The 17,069-nt window shown below is 44.5% G+C and overlaps 1 protein-coding gene across 3 annotated transcripts in view; it reads left to right on the top strand.

Annotated features, from left to right (window-relative positions):
• Casc3 (CASC3 exon junction complex subunit) overlaps window positions 1–13,925 on the top strand; it is a 21,438-nt gene extending 7,513 nt beyond the window's left edge. Inside the window, exons 4-15 of one of the 3 annotated variants that reach the window (XM_087570024.1) lie at window positions 1,171–1,323; window positions 1,410–1,561; window positions 2,312–2,488; window positions 2,629–2,750; window positions 2,937–3,311; window positions 6,925–6,989; window positions 7,912–8,026; window positions 8,235–8,333; window positions 8,575–8,789; window positions 11,230–11,352; window positions 11,506–11,569; window positions 12,378–13,925. In XM_087570024.1, coding sequence (XP_087426150.1) covers window positions 1,171–1,323; window positions 1,410–1,561; window positions 2,312–2,488; window positions 2,629–2,750; window positions 2,937–3,311; window positions 6,925–6,989; window positions 7,912–8,026; window positions 8,235–8,333; window positions 8,575–8,789; window positions 11,230–11,352; window positions 11,506–11,529 — 1,620 coding nt within the window. In that variant the 3' untranslated portion in view covers window positions 11,530–11,569; window positions 12,378–13,925. 3 annotated transcript variants of the gene reach the window in all.
• The last annotated feature ends 3,144 nt before the right edge of the window (window positions 13,926–17,069 follow it).

Consider the following 17,069-nt stretch of genomic DNA (forward strand, 5'->3'; position numbering starts at 1 on the left):
AAATCCTGAGAGTTTAAGATCCTAGATTCAAAGGACCTCTGTGTAGTATTTTTTGTTTTGTTTTGTTTTGTTTTGTTTTTGGTTTTTTTCTTAAGTTGAAGAATGTGAAACCCAGGTTAGCATTGAACTCTGAATCTTCTTGTCTCAGCTTCCTGATTGGCTGGAATTATAGATGTGTGCCACCTCACTGAAGCCACATACTCAGGAAGATTGGTAATTTCTACTGTAAGGCATTTTTTTTTTCAAAGTTTTTTTTTTTTTAAGATTTATTCATTTATTATATATAAGTACACTGTAGCTGTCTTCAGATACACCAGAAGAGGGCATCGGATCTCTTTACAGATGGTTGAGAGCCACCATGTGGTTGCTGGGAATTGAACTCAGGACCTTTGGAAGAGCAGTCGGTGCTCTTAACCGCTGAGCCATCTCTCCAGCCCCGCATTTTTGAAAACAATTGCGCGCGCGCGCGTGTGTGTGTGTGTGTGTGTGTGTGTGTGTGTGTGTGTGTGTGTGTTGGGGGTAGTTCTGTAGTTCCCTGTTCTCTCTAAGTTTGGGTAGGAGTATTGGCTCAGGGTTAAATATAACTCTGCCTTGCCTTACTAGGCAGATATTCTACACAGAGATAATAACCCTCGCCTTTGTAATGGTTTTATATTTTGTGTTTAGTTTGTGTAGAGGCCAGAAGACAAGCTCTGGTATCATTCCTTAGGAGCTCTCCACTTTGTTTCTTGAGGTAGGGTCTCATGAGAACCAGAGGCGCCTCAGTTAGCCAACAAGACCCAAGAATCCCTCTGAGCCTCTCGAGCTCTAGGATTGCACGTGTGTACCACCATGCCTGGCTTTGTATCTAGCTGCTAGGTCTAGGTCTTCATGCTTTTGTGGCAAGCAATTTATCAAGCTATCTCCTCAGCCCATGTCTTGTTTTTATGGCAGGGTCTCCTATAGCACAGACTGGTCTCACTTAATCTGTAGCTGAAAAATAACCTTCTACACCAGTCTTGTCTCTACCTCCCAAGAGCTAGAGTTATAAGCATGAGCCACCATACTTGCTGCGTTTGTTTCTAATTCTAACATTGTAGTGAAGTCTGTCAGGAAATGTTTCTCAGAATAGTGGAAAATAAAAATGTACTATTCAGATCTTATCTCTAATTAACAAGGACACCTTTTCAGGGTGAAGAAGAATACAGTGAAGAGGAGAATTCCAAGGTAGAGCTGAAATCAGAAGCTAATGATGCTGCTGATTCCTCTGCAAAAGAGAAGGGAGAAGAAAAGCCGGAATCTAAAGGCACCGTGACGGGGGAGAGGCAAAGTGGGGATGGACAGGTCAGTACACAGCACAGCCCTCCCCTTGGGGGCTGGCACAGGGCCTCTCAACTTCTTCAAAGAGTAAGGAGGCCCTTATCTTCCAGGAGAGCACAGAGCCTGTGGAGAACAAAGTGGGTAAAAAAGGCCCTAAGCATTTGGATGATGATGAAGATCGGAAAAACCCAGCGTATATTCCCAGGAAAGGGCTCTTCTTTGAGCATGATCTTCGAGGACAGACTCAGGAAGAGGAAGTCCGGTAACAGCCATTTTTTGCTTTCCTGCTGCTGACTGCTATGCTTAGTGCTTTCTGTATGTCAGATGCTTTGCTGACTTCTTTGCCTGCACTGCCTCCTTTCCTATTCAGAACGTTTTTTTTTTTTTTTTAAGATTTATTAATTTATTATGTATAAGTACACCGTAGCTATCTTCAGATACACCAGAAGAGGGCATCAGATCTCTTTACAGATGGTTGTGAGCCACCATGTGGTTGCTGGGAATTGAACTCAAGACCTCTGGAAGAGCAGTCGGGTGCTCTTAACCGCTGAGCCATCTCTCCAACCCCCCAGAACGTTTTAAGATGGGTATTACTGATGGGGAAGTGCAGCTCACAGTGCTAGCCCAGTAGCTAGGTGCCAGGCATGCCTCCACACACTCCGGAGTCACAGCAAAAAGAGGTAGATGTGGTAGTGTGCAGCCCAATCAGCTTTCAGGATGAAGAGGCAGGAGGAATCTCAGAGAGGTGAGTTCCAGGCCAGTCTAGTCTACATACAACAGTTTCCAGGCCAGCCAGAGGTACATGGTGAGACCCTATCTTTAAAAAAGGAAAGATTTGGTGACTATTGATGGTAAATTAGCTAGGATCCAGATTTAGAGCAGATGTCCTCAGAGCCTTGGTCATTAAACCTCTATCACTTTAATCTGTGCCTCCTGAGATAGGAAACTTTTATAGGCCACATTTTAGTAGAGAGATAATTGTCTCAAGACACCTCTACTTGGTTTGGTCCAGACCCAAGGGACGGCAGCGAAAACTATGGAAAGATGAGGGTCGCTGGGAGCATGATAAGTTCCGTGAGGATGAACAGGCTCCAAAATCTCGACAGGAGCTAATTGCACTTTATGGCTATGACATTCGGTCTGCTCATAATCCTGATGACATCAAACCCCGAAGAATCCGGAAACCTCGGTAAGAAAATTTGGGAGCCTTCCTAATCTTTTAAGTGACTGACTATGGGATATGCATAGTCTTCCTGACTGCTTTGTTGTTGTTATTTATTTGTGGATGTCTCTTTTTGTTTGTTTTTCTTAATAATTTTACTGTTTCAGATTTGGAAGTCCCCCACAAAGAGATCCAAACTGGATTGGTGACCGATCAAGCAAATCCCATCGCCACCAGGGTCCTGGGGGCAACCTACCACCTAGGACATTTATTAACAGGAATGCAGCAGGTACTGGCCGCATGTCTACATCCAGGAATTATTCTCGATCTGGGGGCTTCAAGGAAGGTCGTACTAGTTTTAGGCCTGTGGAGGTTGGTGGGCAGCATGGTGGCCGGTCTGGTGAGACTCTTAAGCATGAAGCTAATTACCGGTCACGGCGTCTGGAGCAGACTCCTATGAGGGATCCATCTCCAGAACCAGATGCTCCATTGCTTGGAAGTCCTGAGAAAGAAGAGGTGGCCTCAGAGACACCAGCTGCTGTACCTGACATCACACCGCCAGCTCCTGACAGACCTATTGAGAAGAAATCCTATTCCCGGGCAAGAAGGACCCGGACCAAAGTTGGGGATGCAGTCAAAGCAGCTGAAGAGGTTCCTCCTCCATCTGAAGGGCTCACTTCAGCAGCCACGGTCCCAGAATCTACTCCTCCAGCTGCTAAGACTGGGAACTGGGAGGCTCCAGTGGATTCTACCACAGGTGGACTTGAGCAAGATGTGGCACAGCTAAATATAGCAGAACAAAATTGGAGTCCAGGACAGCCTTCATTCCTGCAGCCACGGGAACTTCGAGGTAGGCATTCCAGGCTGGGAACTAGATCTTACTATGTCACTGGGACTTAACCTCGCAGGAATGCAGTGTGTGACAGATGGCCCCTTACTCTTTAACAGGACAAACAGGGTAGATCTGTAGGTTTGTCTGCTTGTCTTCAGAGCAGTTTTTGTGTTCCCCAAGCCTGTCCGGCTGCTTCTGCACACTGCTGTCAATACTTAGCTCCCTAGTATTGGATGAATTTCCTCTTCTCTGTACAAAAATAATAGAAAAGGGCATCTTCAGGCTGTCTTGACCAGTGGCTAAATGTGAGAAGGCAGAAATGTATTTGATTTTGAATCTGGATATTTTGTTCTAAAGGAAATCCTTTCTAATATCCTTCTAGAGACAGACTTCTTAACTGGAACTATGTATACTGGTGCTTTTTGGTATGTTTTGAAATGTGGCTAGAAGGAAAAATTTAACTTTTAATTAATTTTATAAACACATGTATTGTGGTAGTGCCACATACCTTTAATCCCAGCACCAGGGAAGCAGAGGCAAGTAGATCTCTGTATTCAAGGCCAGGTTGGTCTACAGAGTGAGTTCCAGGATAACCAAGGCTACACAGAGAAACCCTGTCTTGGGAAAACAAACAAAATGAAAGCAAAACACATGTAGCTAGCAGATACCATTTCATTTTTGAAAGCCCCCTTTTTTGAAAATTTTTATTTTTATAATTTATTTTTATTTCATGTGCATTCATGTTTTGCCTACATGCATGTCTCTGAAGGTCTCAAGACCTTAAGGGCTGCCATATGGGTTCTGGGATTTGAACTCAGGACCTCTGGAGGAACAGCCAGTGCTCTTAACCCCTGAGTCATCTCTCCAGCCTGAAATTTTAATTTTATGTATGTAGTAGGTGTTTTTCCTGCCCCTATGTCTGTGCAACATGTGTGTACAGTACCCATAGAGGCCAGAAGAAGACATCAGAACCCTTGAAAATAGAATTATAGATGTTTGAGGTCCCATGTGGCTGCTGGAAATTAAACCCAGGTCTGGAAGAGCAACCAGTGCTCCTCACCCCTGAGCCATCTCTCCAGCCCTCTAGGTCAGACTTAAGGATTGGAAATCTTCGTAAGCACTGGGAATTTTGCCACTCTACTTTGGTACAGGTGACCTTATTTTAATTATTATTTCTTTTGGTTTTGGGATTACAGTTACATCGTTTTTCCATTCCCTTTCTTCCTTCCAAACCCTTGCATGTACTCTACTCTTCTTGCTTTCTTTGAAATTCATGGCTTTTCATTAACTGCTTCATTAATTGTTGTGTGTGTGTGTGTGTGTGTGTGTGTGTGTGTGTGTATTCCTAAAGACATAATTATTCACCTCACTCAGTCTGTATAATGTTGCTTGTGTGTATGTTTTTTAGAACTGACACTCTTGGTGTACTGGATAACCATTGGTATACTCTTCCTAGAGGAAGACTGTCTTCTGCTCTCAGCAACCCTTCGTTGTTTGTAGGTCTTTGTGTAGGGTTAAGGCCCAGTAGGCTTTTCAGTCTCCACTTTGGCAAGTCTGTGGTTGTTCTTGTTCAGCTCATGTTTGGGAGAATTTAGGGGTGTAGTTTCTGATGGTACTAGGAAACATAGTCTCTCAGCAAACTCCCTGATCTGTAGCTCTTAAAATCCTTCCACCTCCTCTTCCTCAGAGCCTTATGGGTAGAACTTGTTTTCTGGGCGTATCTGCTGGGACTGAGTTCCAAAACTGCATTTCGATTGGTTGTGTTTTGGTTTTCTGTAATGGTCTTCACCTATTGCAAAGCCAAGTTTCCTTGATTGGTGGTTGATTGATTGATCTGTGATATAAGGACCAATATGTAGAATGTAGTTAGGGATTATGCTGGTTTAGTAAAATGGTGCTTGTAGATTCTCCTCCAAGATCCATGACCCTACTACCTTGAGTAGTTGGCTAGATTTCCCTCTTATTGAGCAGGTCTTATGTCCAGTTAGAGAACGGCACCATTGGTCTATCTGTGCCGTGCTGGTCACTCTTGTGGTTCACAGGTGCCTTAGCTGGGTATTGCTGCTTGCTTCTTTCCTAGAAGCTTGTGTGGCGCTTGCTGGTACCATGAAAGCTAGTTGTCAGAAAAGAGACTTCCAGGTCAGTTCCAGATCAGGAGTCTCTGGGCTGGTGCGGGTGATTTTTGAGCATCAAAAATTAGTGTAAACTATTGGCCCTAGAGTTGATCTCTGGACAGAGAAGTATACTTTTCATACTGATACTTTACTGATATATTTGGTTTTATATTGATATATTGGGTTTTATACTGTCTATAAAACATTTGTTAAACTAAAACCAATTATTTTTTTTTTTTAAGATTTATTTGCTTGAGATCTAGAGAAATGGCTCATTGATTAAAACCCCATATTCTTTCAAACAACTCAAGTTCAATTCCTCACACCCACATCAGGCAGCTCATAACTGCCTGGAACTCCAGCTTTACGGAGTCAACACCTGTCTTAGTTAGGGTTTTACTGCTGTGAACAGACACCATGACCAAGGCAACTCTCATAAGGACAGCACTTAATCAGGGCTGGCTCACAGGTTCAGAGATTGAGTCCAGTATCATCAAGGCAGGAACATGGCAGCATCCAGGCAGGCATGCTGCAGGAGGAGCTGAGAGTTCTACATCTTCATCTGGAGGCTGCTAGTGGAACACCGACTTCCAGGGAGATAGGATGAGGGTCTTATAGCCCACACCCACAGTGACACACCTACTCCAACAGGGCCACACATTCCAATAGTGCCACTCCCTGGGCCAAGCATATACAAATCATCACAACACCTCTCTGACCTCCTTAAGCACATACACAGATACTCATACACATAAATAAATTTGTTTATTTTAGGGGATTTATTTACTTTATGTATATGAATATTTTTGCCTACATGTATATTTGTGCACTACATATATGTCTAGTGCTCTCTTAGGCCAGAAGAGGGGATAGAATTCCATAGAACTAGAGTTACTGATGGCTGTAAGCCATCACCATCACATAGGTACTGGGAATCAAACCTGGTCCTTTGCAAGAGCTCTTAAGAGTACTCAACCACTTAGCCATGTCTTAATTCTAAGTAATTTTTATCCAGAGAGAATATAATCTCCTTTCCATATCTAGTGTTATTAGGAAACATTTGGGTCAACATTTTATAGTATGTAATAATATGCTACAGTCTCCCAAGGTTTCTATATAGGGAAATACCTTATTTAGTAGGAAAAACTGGAATTTGAGTTTATTTACTAGTCTTTTTTTCAAGGGCTTTATTGCTGTAATAAAGATGTTAGGTAATTTTCAAATGTTAGCATTAACAGCAATTAGTTTAAAACATTTATTTTGTGTCCATATGTGTATGCACACGTACCTAAGTAGACCTGTGTACATTACATGTGTGGGCATTAGATCTCCTAGAACTTGACTTTGAGGCCAGCCTGGTCTACAGATTGAGTTCCAGGACAACGAAGACCACACAGAGAATAACAAGTAAAACAGACAGTTTTAAAGGATGGGAGTACTTGTTATTTCCTGATGGTACCTTTAAATCCTATTCACATTTCTCTGTTCTCAACCAGTGACTTTTTGGTATGTTGCAGGTATGCCTAACCACATCCATATGGGAGCAGGACCTCCACCTCAGTTTAACCGGATGGAAGAAATGGTACAGAAGTGGGGAGGAGGAAGGCTGGGGCTGTACCCTTGGTGGTAGAGAATACTTATACCCTGATTGACTCCAATACTGTTTTAAAAAGTGTTGGGATATAGAGTCTCACTGTTCAGCTCTGGCTGGCCTGGAGCGTCCTATGTAAACTAGGCAGCCTTGGACTGGGAAAGATCTGTCTGTCTCTGCCTCCCAACTGCAAGCACTAAAGATGTGCACAACCCTAGTTAATACGACAACACCATGACCAAAGCAGCTTTAGAAGAAGGCACTTAGTTGGGCTTTCGGTTCTGGGGTTTAGAGGCCATGATGACAGAGCAAAGACATGGCAGTGGTTATATCTGAGAGTTTACATCTTGATCCAAAAGTAGGAGGCAGAGACAGCACACCTAGAACAGCCCAGTCTTTTGAAATCACAATGCCCACCCGAGTGACATACCTGCCAATCTTTCCCAAACAGTTCTGCTAACTGAGGACCTAGTATTCAGAGCTGGGTCATCCTCATTCAGATGCCACGTTTGTTCTCTGTTAAAGCCAAATAATCTCTTTATTGTTAGAGATGTCCCCTTATCCCTTACCACAGACTGGCCTGGAACTGTATAGCTCAGGTTAGCCTCACACTCATAGTTCTCCTGCTTTTGATTCCCATGTTCTGAGATTACAGGATTAGGCTGCCATGCCAGCCAATGTAAGTTCTTGACAGCAGTTTTTCAGATTATTCATGGGGTTTTGTTTTGTTTTAATTTGGACCTTGGAAGTGTAGAGCATTTAGGTTCAGATGCTGGTGTTTTTCATCAATTTTCCAGTTCATTTTATAAATACTTATTAAATACTGTCATGTACTAAGTAGTACAGCATAAAGCAGGTAGGAGTTGATATGAGAATCACCTCTCTGACTCTTAATCAGACCTCTCTATTTCAGGGTGTGCAGAGTGGTCGAGCTAAGCGTTACTCTTCCCAGCGGCAGCGGCCTGTGCCAGAGCCCCCTGCTCCTCCTGTGCATATCAGTATCATGGAGGGACATTACTATGATCCACGTGAGTCCTTTCTTAACTCTAAAGAGAATTAAGTGCCAAGTCTTCCAAACTTTCATTTCCCCTCTGACTTCGCAGTGGTCATCCCACATTGTCTAGTTGCTATTTTCTTCATATGAAAATCTTAGAACTTAAAAGTCTGCAGGACAGAAAGAGTTGCTGTTGTGGTATGAAGGGTCAGGGTTTATAAGAATCTTGATATATCTTACAGTGCAGTTCCAGGGACCAATCTATACCCATGGTGACAGCCCTGCCCCACTGCCCCCACAGGGCATGATTGTACAGCCAGAAATGCACCTTCCTCACCCAGGTAAGCTTGCACTCCTCTTGTGTATAGTAGCAAGGATTTGTGTTAGGACTCTACAAACCCTGCCTTTTCAATACTACCATGCTGTCGGATGCTGACTGCCCTGGCTGCTTGTGAAGCAGACTCAGTTTGAAGCCCCATGTTAAGGAGTGCCGTCTAGCATGCAGTGCTTTGTGGTCCGAGTTAAGCCATCTCAACATAAAAGTGGAGAGAACTACAGTTTTTGTTTTCCTTTTTTGCCCAGGTTTACACCCCCACCAGTCACCAGCACCTCTGCCCAATCCGGGTCTCTACCCACCACCAGTGTCCATGTCCCCAGGACAGCCACCGCCCCAGCAGTTGCTTGCTCCCACCTACTTTTCTGCTCCGGGTGTCATGAATTTTGGTAACCCTAGTTACCCTTATGCTCCGGGAGCACTGCCTCCTCCTCCACCTCCTCATCTGTATCCTAATACACAGGTAAGATACCTGAGGTTTCTAGGTTTGCATCCTTTAATTCACACAGGACTGTGGTAAGGGAGAATAGAATGTAAAAGAACTTTGTCAGAGCATTTCAATGCCTCTGATCCTCCTTTGTGGCACTAGGATGCCCCTTGGTGGTCAGGAACTGGAAATACAGCTTATGTAATGTCTATCACTGCTTGTTTTCTGAGTTGTTTCTTGGTTTTTGTTCTTGTTTTGACACAGGGTATCTTATTTGTAGCCCTCACTGGCCTGGAACTTGCTATATAAGTTTGTTTTGCTTACACTAGTGTCACTGTCACAAGGCATTCTGGCCTCATTCACAGAGAATCCACCAGCCTGTGCCTCCTGAGTGCTGGGATCAAGGGCGTGTATCACTAAGCATGACCCTGTTTGGTTTTTTTTGTTTTGTTTTAAGATAGAATCTCCCTGTAGCCCTGTGTGGCCTACAATGTATGTCTCAGCCTGTTGACTTTGATGTACTTGGGAAAACCATGCTTGGCTTTCCCTTCAGTTTCTTTAAGGATCGGTGTCTTGCATTATATTTTGGGGTGTCCTGGACAACATAGCCTACTCCCGTCCGGATACCATCTGGCATCTAGAATGCCAGGACTAAGTTCACCTTTCTGTTGTCAGATAATGAAGTGATTATAGAGTTGGACACTACTTTAAAGAATGAAATCAGGGACTGCAAAGATGGTTCAGTGGTTAAGAGCACTTGCTGCTTTTGCAGAAGACCCAGGTTCAGTCCTATCACCCACGGCAGGCAGCTCACACAGGCAGCACCTCCAGCTTGAGGGGTTCTGATAACTTTTCGTGACCTCTGAGGGCACCAACATCCACTCACAGAGACACTGTCTTCATTAAGATTACTGTTACTGTGAAACAAGACCAAGAACAACTTGGGGAGGAAAGAGCTTATTTTGCTTACACTACTGTCACTGTTGATCATTGAAGGAAGTCAGGCCAGGAACCTGGAGGTGGGAGCTGATGATGCAGAGGCCATGGAGGAGTGCTGCTCTCTGTTTTCTTGCTCTTTGAGATTTGCTCAGCTTGTTTTCTTTTTCTTCTTTTTTGTTTGTTTGTTTGTTTGTTTGCTTGCTTTTACAGTCAGGGAAAACTGACTGTGTAGTGTTTGACAGAGAAAACACTGCTATTGGACAGCTGTAGTTTTATTCACATTGTAGTCTCATTGCACATAGTCCAAGAACACTCAAATAAGAACACAAATAAAATCAAAAGTTAAAGTTTGGTCTTCAAACATCATAACCAGCAATGCCAGGTTTGCCTGTGATCTCTCTGATATAAAACCACATCCTAGGGTTGCCTTTTGGGCTGGGGAGATGGCTCAGTGGTTAAGAGCACCCGACTGCTCTTCCAGAGGTCATGAGTTCAATTCCCAGCAACCACATGGTGGCTCACAACCATCTGTGGGGAGATCCGATGCCCTCTTCTGGTGTGTCTGAAGACAGCTACAGTGTACTTATATAATAAATAAATAAATCTAAAAAAAAAAAAAAAAAAAAAAAAAAAAAAAAAAACCACATCCACGGGGTTGGGGATTTAGCTCATTGGTAGAGCGCTTGCCTAGGAAGCGCAAGGCCCTGGGTTCGGTCCCCAGCTCCGGAAAAAAAAAGAAAAAAAAAAAAAACCCACATCCACATCAGTGGCCACCAAGCCATTCAGCACAGCTTCCTTAACTGTGAGCTGTTTGAAGCTACTGGTTTCAGCACTGTGAATTTGGTTAATTGTGAATTATTTTTTTCATACTCTGAATATAGCTGTAGGGAGTTCAGCAGGAGTTGGGGTGGTGCCAAAATGTGGGTAATCGAGACTTTGAGTAAGTCAGCCCTGGGGCCTCCTTCATGAAGCTACGGATGAACTTGGCTGTGATCTAAGGTAGAAGGGCTAGCTCGCTGAACCACTGGCTCTTGGGGGTTTTTTTGTTTTTTGTTTTTTTGTTTTTTTTTGTTTTTAGGTTTTGGGGGTTTTTGTTGTTGTTGTTTTGAGACAGGGAGTCACAACGTATTTCCATCCCCAGCCCAAAAAAGAAAATGTATTATTAAAAAATAGAAATTCTTCCTAGCAAGCGCAAGGCCCTGGGTTCAGTCCCCAGCTCCGAAAAAAATAAAAGAAAAAAAAAAGAAAAAAAATTCTTTAGTGCCTTTTTTTAAAGATTTATTTCTTATATATAAGTACACTGTAGCTGTCTTCAGACACAAGAAGGCACCAGATCTCATTACAGATGGTTGTGAGCCACCATGTGGTTGCTGGCATTTGAACTCAGGTCCTCTGGAAGAGCAGTCAGTGCTCTTAACCACTGAGCCATCTCTCCAGCCCATGTGCTTTTTTGTTTTTGCAGTTAGCTAACATTTTCGGTTTTTCATAATTTGGTTAATTCTTAACTTTTTTTTCCTGCTGGCTTGTGGGTTCCTAGGCTCCATCACAGGTGTATGGAGGAGTGACTTACTATAACCCTGCCCAGCAGCAGGTACAGCCAAAGCCCTCTCCACCCCGGAGGACTCCCCAGCCAGTCTCCATCAAGCCCCCTCCATCTGAGGTATGGCTCCCTCCCATACTCCTAACATATGGGCTTTGCTTTCTCCAGAGAATTTCTTTTCTCTTCCTTTTAGGGTGTGTTTCTATGGAAGTCTTCCTTTTTTTATTTTGTATGGCGTGGTATGATAACAATTTCCAACTTTATTTGTTTCAGGTTGTAAGCAGAGGTTCCAGTTAATAAGAGTTTTCAACTATTTTAAGTATAACATCATGTGAATGTAAGTACCCAATGTACTGCGACTCTTAGTCTAAGACTGACGCTCACACTTAGGTGCTTAATAAAACCACCTCATTAATGCCGACTCAGGGAACTTGTTTTATGAATGCACTGGGCAGAATTGACAAGCAGCCTCTTCTACCTTCAGATTTTTCCTCGGGAAACTGCAGAATGAAAATACAGGAGCCCAGTCTAAACTAGATTAAGGAAAGAAAAAAAAAATGAGTTAAATTTGTTATAGCTGAAAAAGCCAATTGTAAAGATTTTAGAAGAGAGGGCTGGAGAGATGGCTCAGCGGTTAAGAACACTGACTGCTCTTCCAGAGGTCCTGAGTTCAATTCCCAGCAACCACTTGGTGGCTCACAACCATCTGTAATGAGATCTGATGCCCTCTTCTGGTGTGTCTGAAGACAGCTACAATGTACTCATATATAATAAATAAATCTTTAAAAAAAAAAAAAAGATTTTAGAAGAGCATGGCTGTGGGGCTGCCACAGGGCTTTGAGGAGTGTGTGTGTAGGAGGTAAGCCTGGCCCAAGCCAGCCTCAAACTTTCCTTCTTGCTGCTCTCACCTCCGAAGTACTCAGATTACAGGCGTGGCCACCACACCTGATTCTGGGATACTTTTATTGCTGTTTTGTTTGGTGGTCATTAAAGCACATTATTTAGAAGCATGTTCAAGGGCTTATTAGACTTGATCCTTGGCGCCAAATAAACCACATTATTTAGAAGTGGGTCTCTGAGATGCCTTATATAAATAGTTATAGGTCCAACTGACACACAGTTCTTCTCCTTTTAACTCTCAATAGAACAGGAGAGGTGGAAACTCAGGAGAGAAGAGAAATGCAGCTGGCTGTTACTACTCAGAGGGCTTCGAGGTGTGGGGTGGCCCTGCCAGCAGACGGAGGTTGAGGCCCTCTTTCTCTGAGGATAGGTCTGCTGGAGAGAGAAGAAACAGGTGGCTGCCTTCCACCTCCACTCCTCACTTGAGCTGACTGGACTTAGGGAGCAGAGACTGGACAACCCAGGCTTCAGAAGCCTGTTTTTTACTTTCTTCCCGGAAATTCAAGTGTCTTCTGCTCCCGGGGAAGCTTCTTCCTGCTTGTTTGTTTGAATGTTTATTTTTTAAAGCCTGATTTACCCTTCTTAAGTTAATGTTTTTAGTTTTTTCTCCTTTTCCCTGCTCTACCCTGACTTTACGTGAAGCAAGTTCATTTTAGTTCATTCTAGCCTTTCTGGGTTCCTTTTTGATTCCTTCCTTTACCCCCACTTAATTGAGAATGTTTCGACCAAGTGTAAAAATAGCTGGCCTTTTCCATGTGATTGGTCTTTATTGCTCTTTAACTCCTCTAACCCTGTGGAAGCTGTCTGCACGCAGTATCCCAGTGTAAAGGAGAGCTCAGAGTGGGTGAGTAGGAGCCCTTGTTTGGGGTGGAGGTTTTATAAATCTGAGCCTTCAAGAGTACCTCTCTTCTAATGGGCTTCAGGCCTCCACTGAGGCAGAGTCTGCTGTGGGGAGAAAGAACAAACTGGATGCTTTTGTGAGAAAGGAGGGTGGAGTGAGACCCTCTGCACTGTTAAGGGAATGCACTGCTAAGTCCTCAGGGCTGTCTTTGAGGTAAGTGGAATTAGTGGGCCCTGCTTCTTTTCTTTGTAGCCCTCCTGCTACATCCCCTTTCCAGTTGTGGACCAATGCATCTCTAGAAACAATGCTACCCAGCAGTCTTTCTGCCTTGTCTTTGGCAGTTCTTCTCCATGCCTTTCCTGCTACAAGTGTTTTTAGATGTTATTACTGTACTTTCCCCAAATTCTGCTCCTGTACTTGCAAACTGAAGGTAACTACACCTAAGGAAGCAAGTCACCTTGTGGGCAAAGGCTGTCCCTATTTTCCCTCTCATGGCACCATATTACATCCCTGTGCCCCTGTGGAAGTCTGTTACTGCAGCACTGTGCCTGCCAGAGTTCCTACAGCACCTGAGGGAGTAGGTGACGGCTGTCTCTCTCTAGTAATGTCACTGTTTTTATTCTGCCCTCCTGCAGCTGGCCTAACCACTCTTGTGTTGGGGTTGGGGGATAACCCTCAAGGAGGAGATAACTAAGAGGTTCTTCCAGGGGTAGCTGGTGGTTGTGCCTTTTATAGGCTTCCCTTTGCCTTAAACCTGAAGATGTCTCCTCAAGCCTGTGGGCAGCTGGCCCAGATTCCCAGACTAAGACACTGTGACAGTTGTCTGTTGCTCCACTGTGTTTAGTTGCAAAGATTTCACCTTGTGTGTTGTTTTCTGTTACTGTTTTAAAGGGTGCACATTTGTGATCAGCATTGTGACTTGGAGAAAATAAAATTTAGACTGTAGACCTGACTCTGTAGCCAGTTATTGTGTGTCTTGATTTGGGAGGGAAGAAAGACTCAATTTCACTACAGAATTATAGTCATAATTTGAGCCAGACTGGTAAAATGGAAGACCAGAGAGGTAAGGAGCCCCCTCAAGGCCCTAAGTTTGAAACCAACAGTTTCTCGTCCTTTTTTTCTTTGTTTGTTTGTTTGTTTTTCAGACCAGGGCTCATGTAGCTTGGGCTGACCTCTTAACTCACCTTTAGCTGAAGATCAGCTTCCCAGGGGCTAGAATTTCAGGTGTGGGCTGCCACATAACAGTTTCTGACTTGTTTGTTTTAGATATTTATATTTGTTGGGGTTTTTTGAGACCCTGTGTCACTGTGTACCACGATGCCCAGCTGTAGATAGCTATCTTTTTTTTTTTTTTTTTTCTTTTTTTCGGAGCTGGGGACCGAACCCAGGGCCTTGCGCTTGCTAGGCAAGCGCTCTACCACTGAGCTAAATCCCCAACCCCGATAGCTATCTTTTATTGGAGACCCTGTGTCACTGTGTACCACGATGCCCAGCTGTAGATAGCTGTCTTTTATTGGAGACCCTGTGTCACTGTGCACCACGATGCCCAGCTGTAGACAGCTGTCTTTTAAATTTTCTTTTTTTTTTTTTTTAATATTTATTTATTATGTATACATCAGACAGCTTTCTGCCTACATGTAGGCCTGCAGGCCAGAAGAGGGCATCAGATCTCAATGTGGATGGTTGTGAGCCACCATGTGGTTGCTGAGAATTGAACTCAGGACCTCTGGAAGAACAGGTAGGACAGCTGTCTTTTATTGGAGACCCTGAGTCACTGTGCACCACGATGCCCAGCTGTAGACAGCTGTCTTTTATTGGAGACCCTGTGTCACTGCACCACGATACCCAGCTGTAGACAGCTGTCTTTTATTGGAAAGTAAAGACTGCACTAAAATATCAAGGCCCGCCATCTGGAGGACGCTACAAGCCTTAGAACTGGTAGCGCAAGGAAAGCAAGGTCCAACTGGTCCATGCTGCCTTTCATTTGAGAGTCTGGAACAGACACAGAGTAATTCCCAGCTTCTTGGGTGGAAGTTTACAATTCTACAAAGGCCACTCTGTGGATAACCAGTGGGTATTGTGGGGCTGGAAACATTTGTTCTTTGTTCCACAAAGCTTTACCTTGGTGGTAAGGGGATGCCCACAAGTTCGGACATCTTTCCTCTGTCCCCCAAGGTGATGGGTAACTATAGCTCCAGTCTCCCTGGTCATGTAAAGAATATCAAAACAACCTTGTGGGTAGGTTACTGGCAGGAAAAAGGAATGTTGGGGTGCCTTCTCACCCCTGCCTCTTCCCCAGTCCTGTGTTAGATCCCATTGCTCTCTCTGTTACCCTGGCAACCAGCTCAGCAAGAAGAAACTCAAGCTCAACAAAGCCCTCAGGTTCTCTGCCCTCCCAGCCTGCTTCTCAGTGGGCAGAGATAATGGGGGTTTAAGGGGCAGATTACTGCCTTAGGTAGCCCTGTTGGCCTCCATTTCCACAGTTAAGTAATTGGATACCACCCTACCTTTCTCTTAGTTTTTCTCATGGTAATGTAGATGCCCTATCAGTTTCCCCCCTGTGGGTCAGTCCACTGACCTACCTGTAGGTGACTAAAAACATCAAGGATTTGCAATTCCCGAGTCATTTTACAGCTGCAGTTGATCTAGAGCAGTGATTTTCAACACTGGCTGTTTGAATCACCTGGGGAGCTTTCTAAACTAACAGAGACCTTGGGCCTGCCACAGAGGATCCCACGATTGATCTAGGGTGTGACCCTGGGCTCAGCAATTCTGAAAAGCTCCCCTGTGGTCTCAGTGTGTAGCCAGAGCAGAAGCCACTGCTATTGGAGGAGACCCACAACTTAATCCTTCCTTTGCTTCAGACCCAAGGTCTGAATATAGTGACTCCACTTCCTGTAACTAGAAGGGTCTGGAGTCCTGTTCCCCAAGCTTTTAGTTTCTAGAAGTCTCTCAGTCCCTTTTATTTCCAGCTCCCACATCCTTCACACTCCCCAATTTTTCACCCTTTCTAACCGACAATCCCAAATCCTGCCCAGAGAGGAGGTTACCAAGGCAACCGGCTTAATCTGGTAACTGTGGCATGTGCAAAAGAGAAGCCCTCCCCTCTTCTTACTTGGTTCCTAAAAGGTTACCTGGGAAGCTCTAAGCCACTCTAGCCAGTTCCTACTTCCTACCCTAAGAGAGGCTGAGTGTAATTAAGGCTGTCCAGGAAGCCAATACTCAGACCTAGCTTCCTAGCAAAATCAGAGCTTTTTTTTTTAATTGTTTCCTCTCCAAATCCCCAGATGGGTGTGCAGAGCTTAATTTCTGTGAACACATGCTCTAGCACACATGGAACTGCGTTTGCACAGACAGCAACACAAGTGTAGTACACACCCTGTCAGTTTCACCACTCCCAGCTATTAGCATTCCTGTCCATCCATGCCTTGCTGATGCACAGTAAACAGGGGTGGGGTTTTGCCCAAGGAGCGCCAGCCCACCTGGAACCTGGTACCACTCTCTCAGCGTGATGTGTTCACACTGTGTCTCTACAGACCCATCCTCCTAGTGCAGTGTACCCTTGAGAACCAAATGCTCTGTCGTGGCCATTAGGAGTAAGGGCAGTATTTCTCCAATTCTATGGCTATATACGCTAGACTTAACTTGCTTAGTGACGACAGTTGTCAGTTTAGGGACTTAAACATCTCTTCAGTCTTGGCTTCCTTTTGCTGCCACTTGGGCTAAGATGCCCTTGTGCTTTGGTCGTCTCTTGCAGTCTACTATCTCTTTTCACCCCAATTAGACCTGCCACAACCTGCTGGCCTCTGCCTGGCTCTTTCCTACCTGCCAGTACCTGCCTTACCGGGCGGCCCTGCACCACCCTCTATACCCTATCAGCAAAGGGCTATGGGTACTGCCCCCAGTGCCAATGCCAGTTTACCCAAGACGCCGTCCCAGCCCTCCTCAACCAAATAAAATTGTGGGAAAGATGCAAAGAGCTCAGCAGTCTTTAGAAGCTTCACCTGTGCACAGGTAGGCGTGCCAAGGTCAAGGATCTGCCCTAGTTATTGGAAATACTCGTAAGAGACCCGGTAATCGAGAGCTAGGAGTCCTC

This window comes from Rattus norvegicus, chromosome 10 (genome assembly GCF_021556685.1).
Source record: "Rattus norvegicus strain SHRSP/BbbUtx chromosome 10, alternate assembly SHRSP_T2T, whole genome shotgun sequence".
NCBI lineage: Eukaryota > Metazoa > Chordata > Mammalia > Rodentia > Muridae > Rattus > Rattus norvegicus.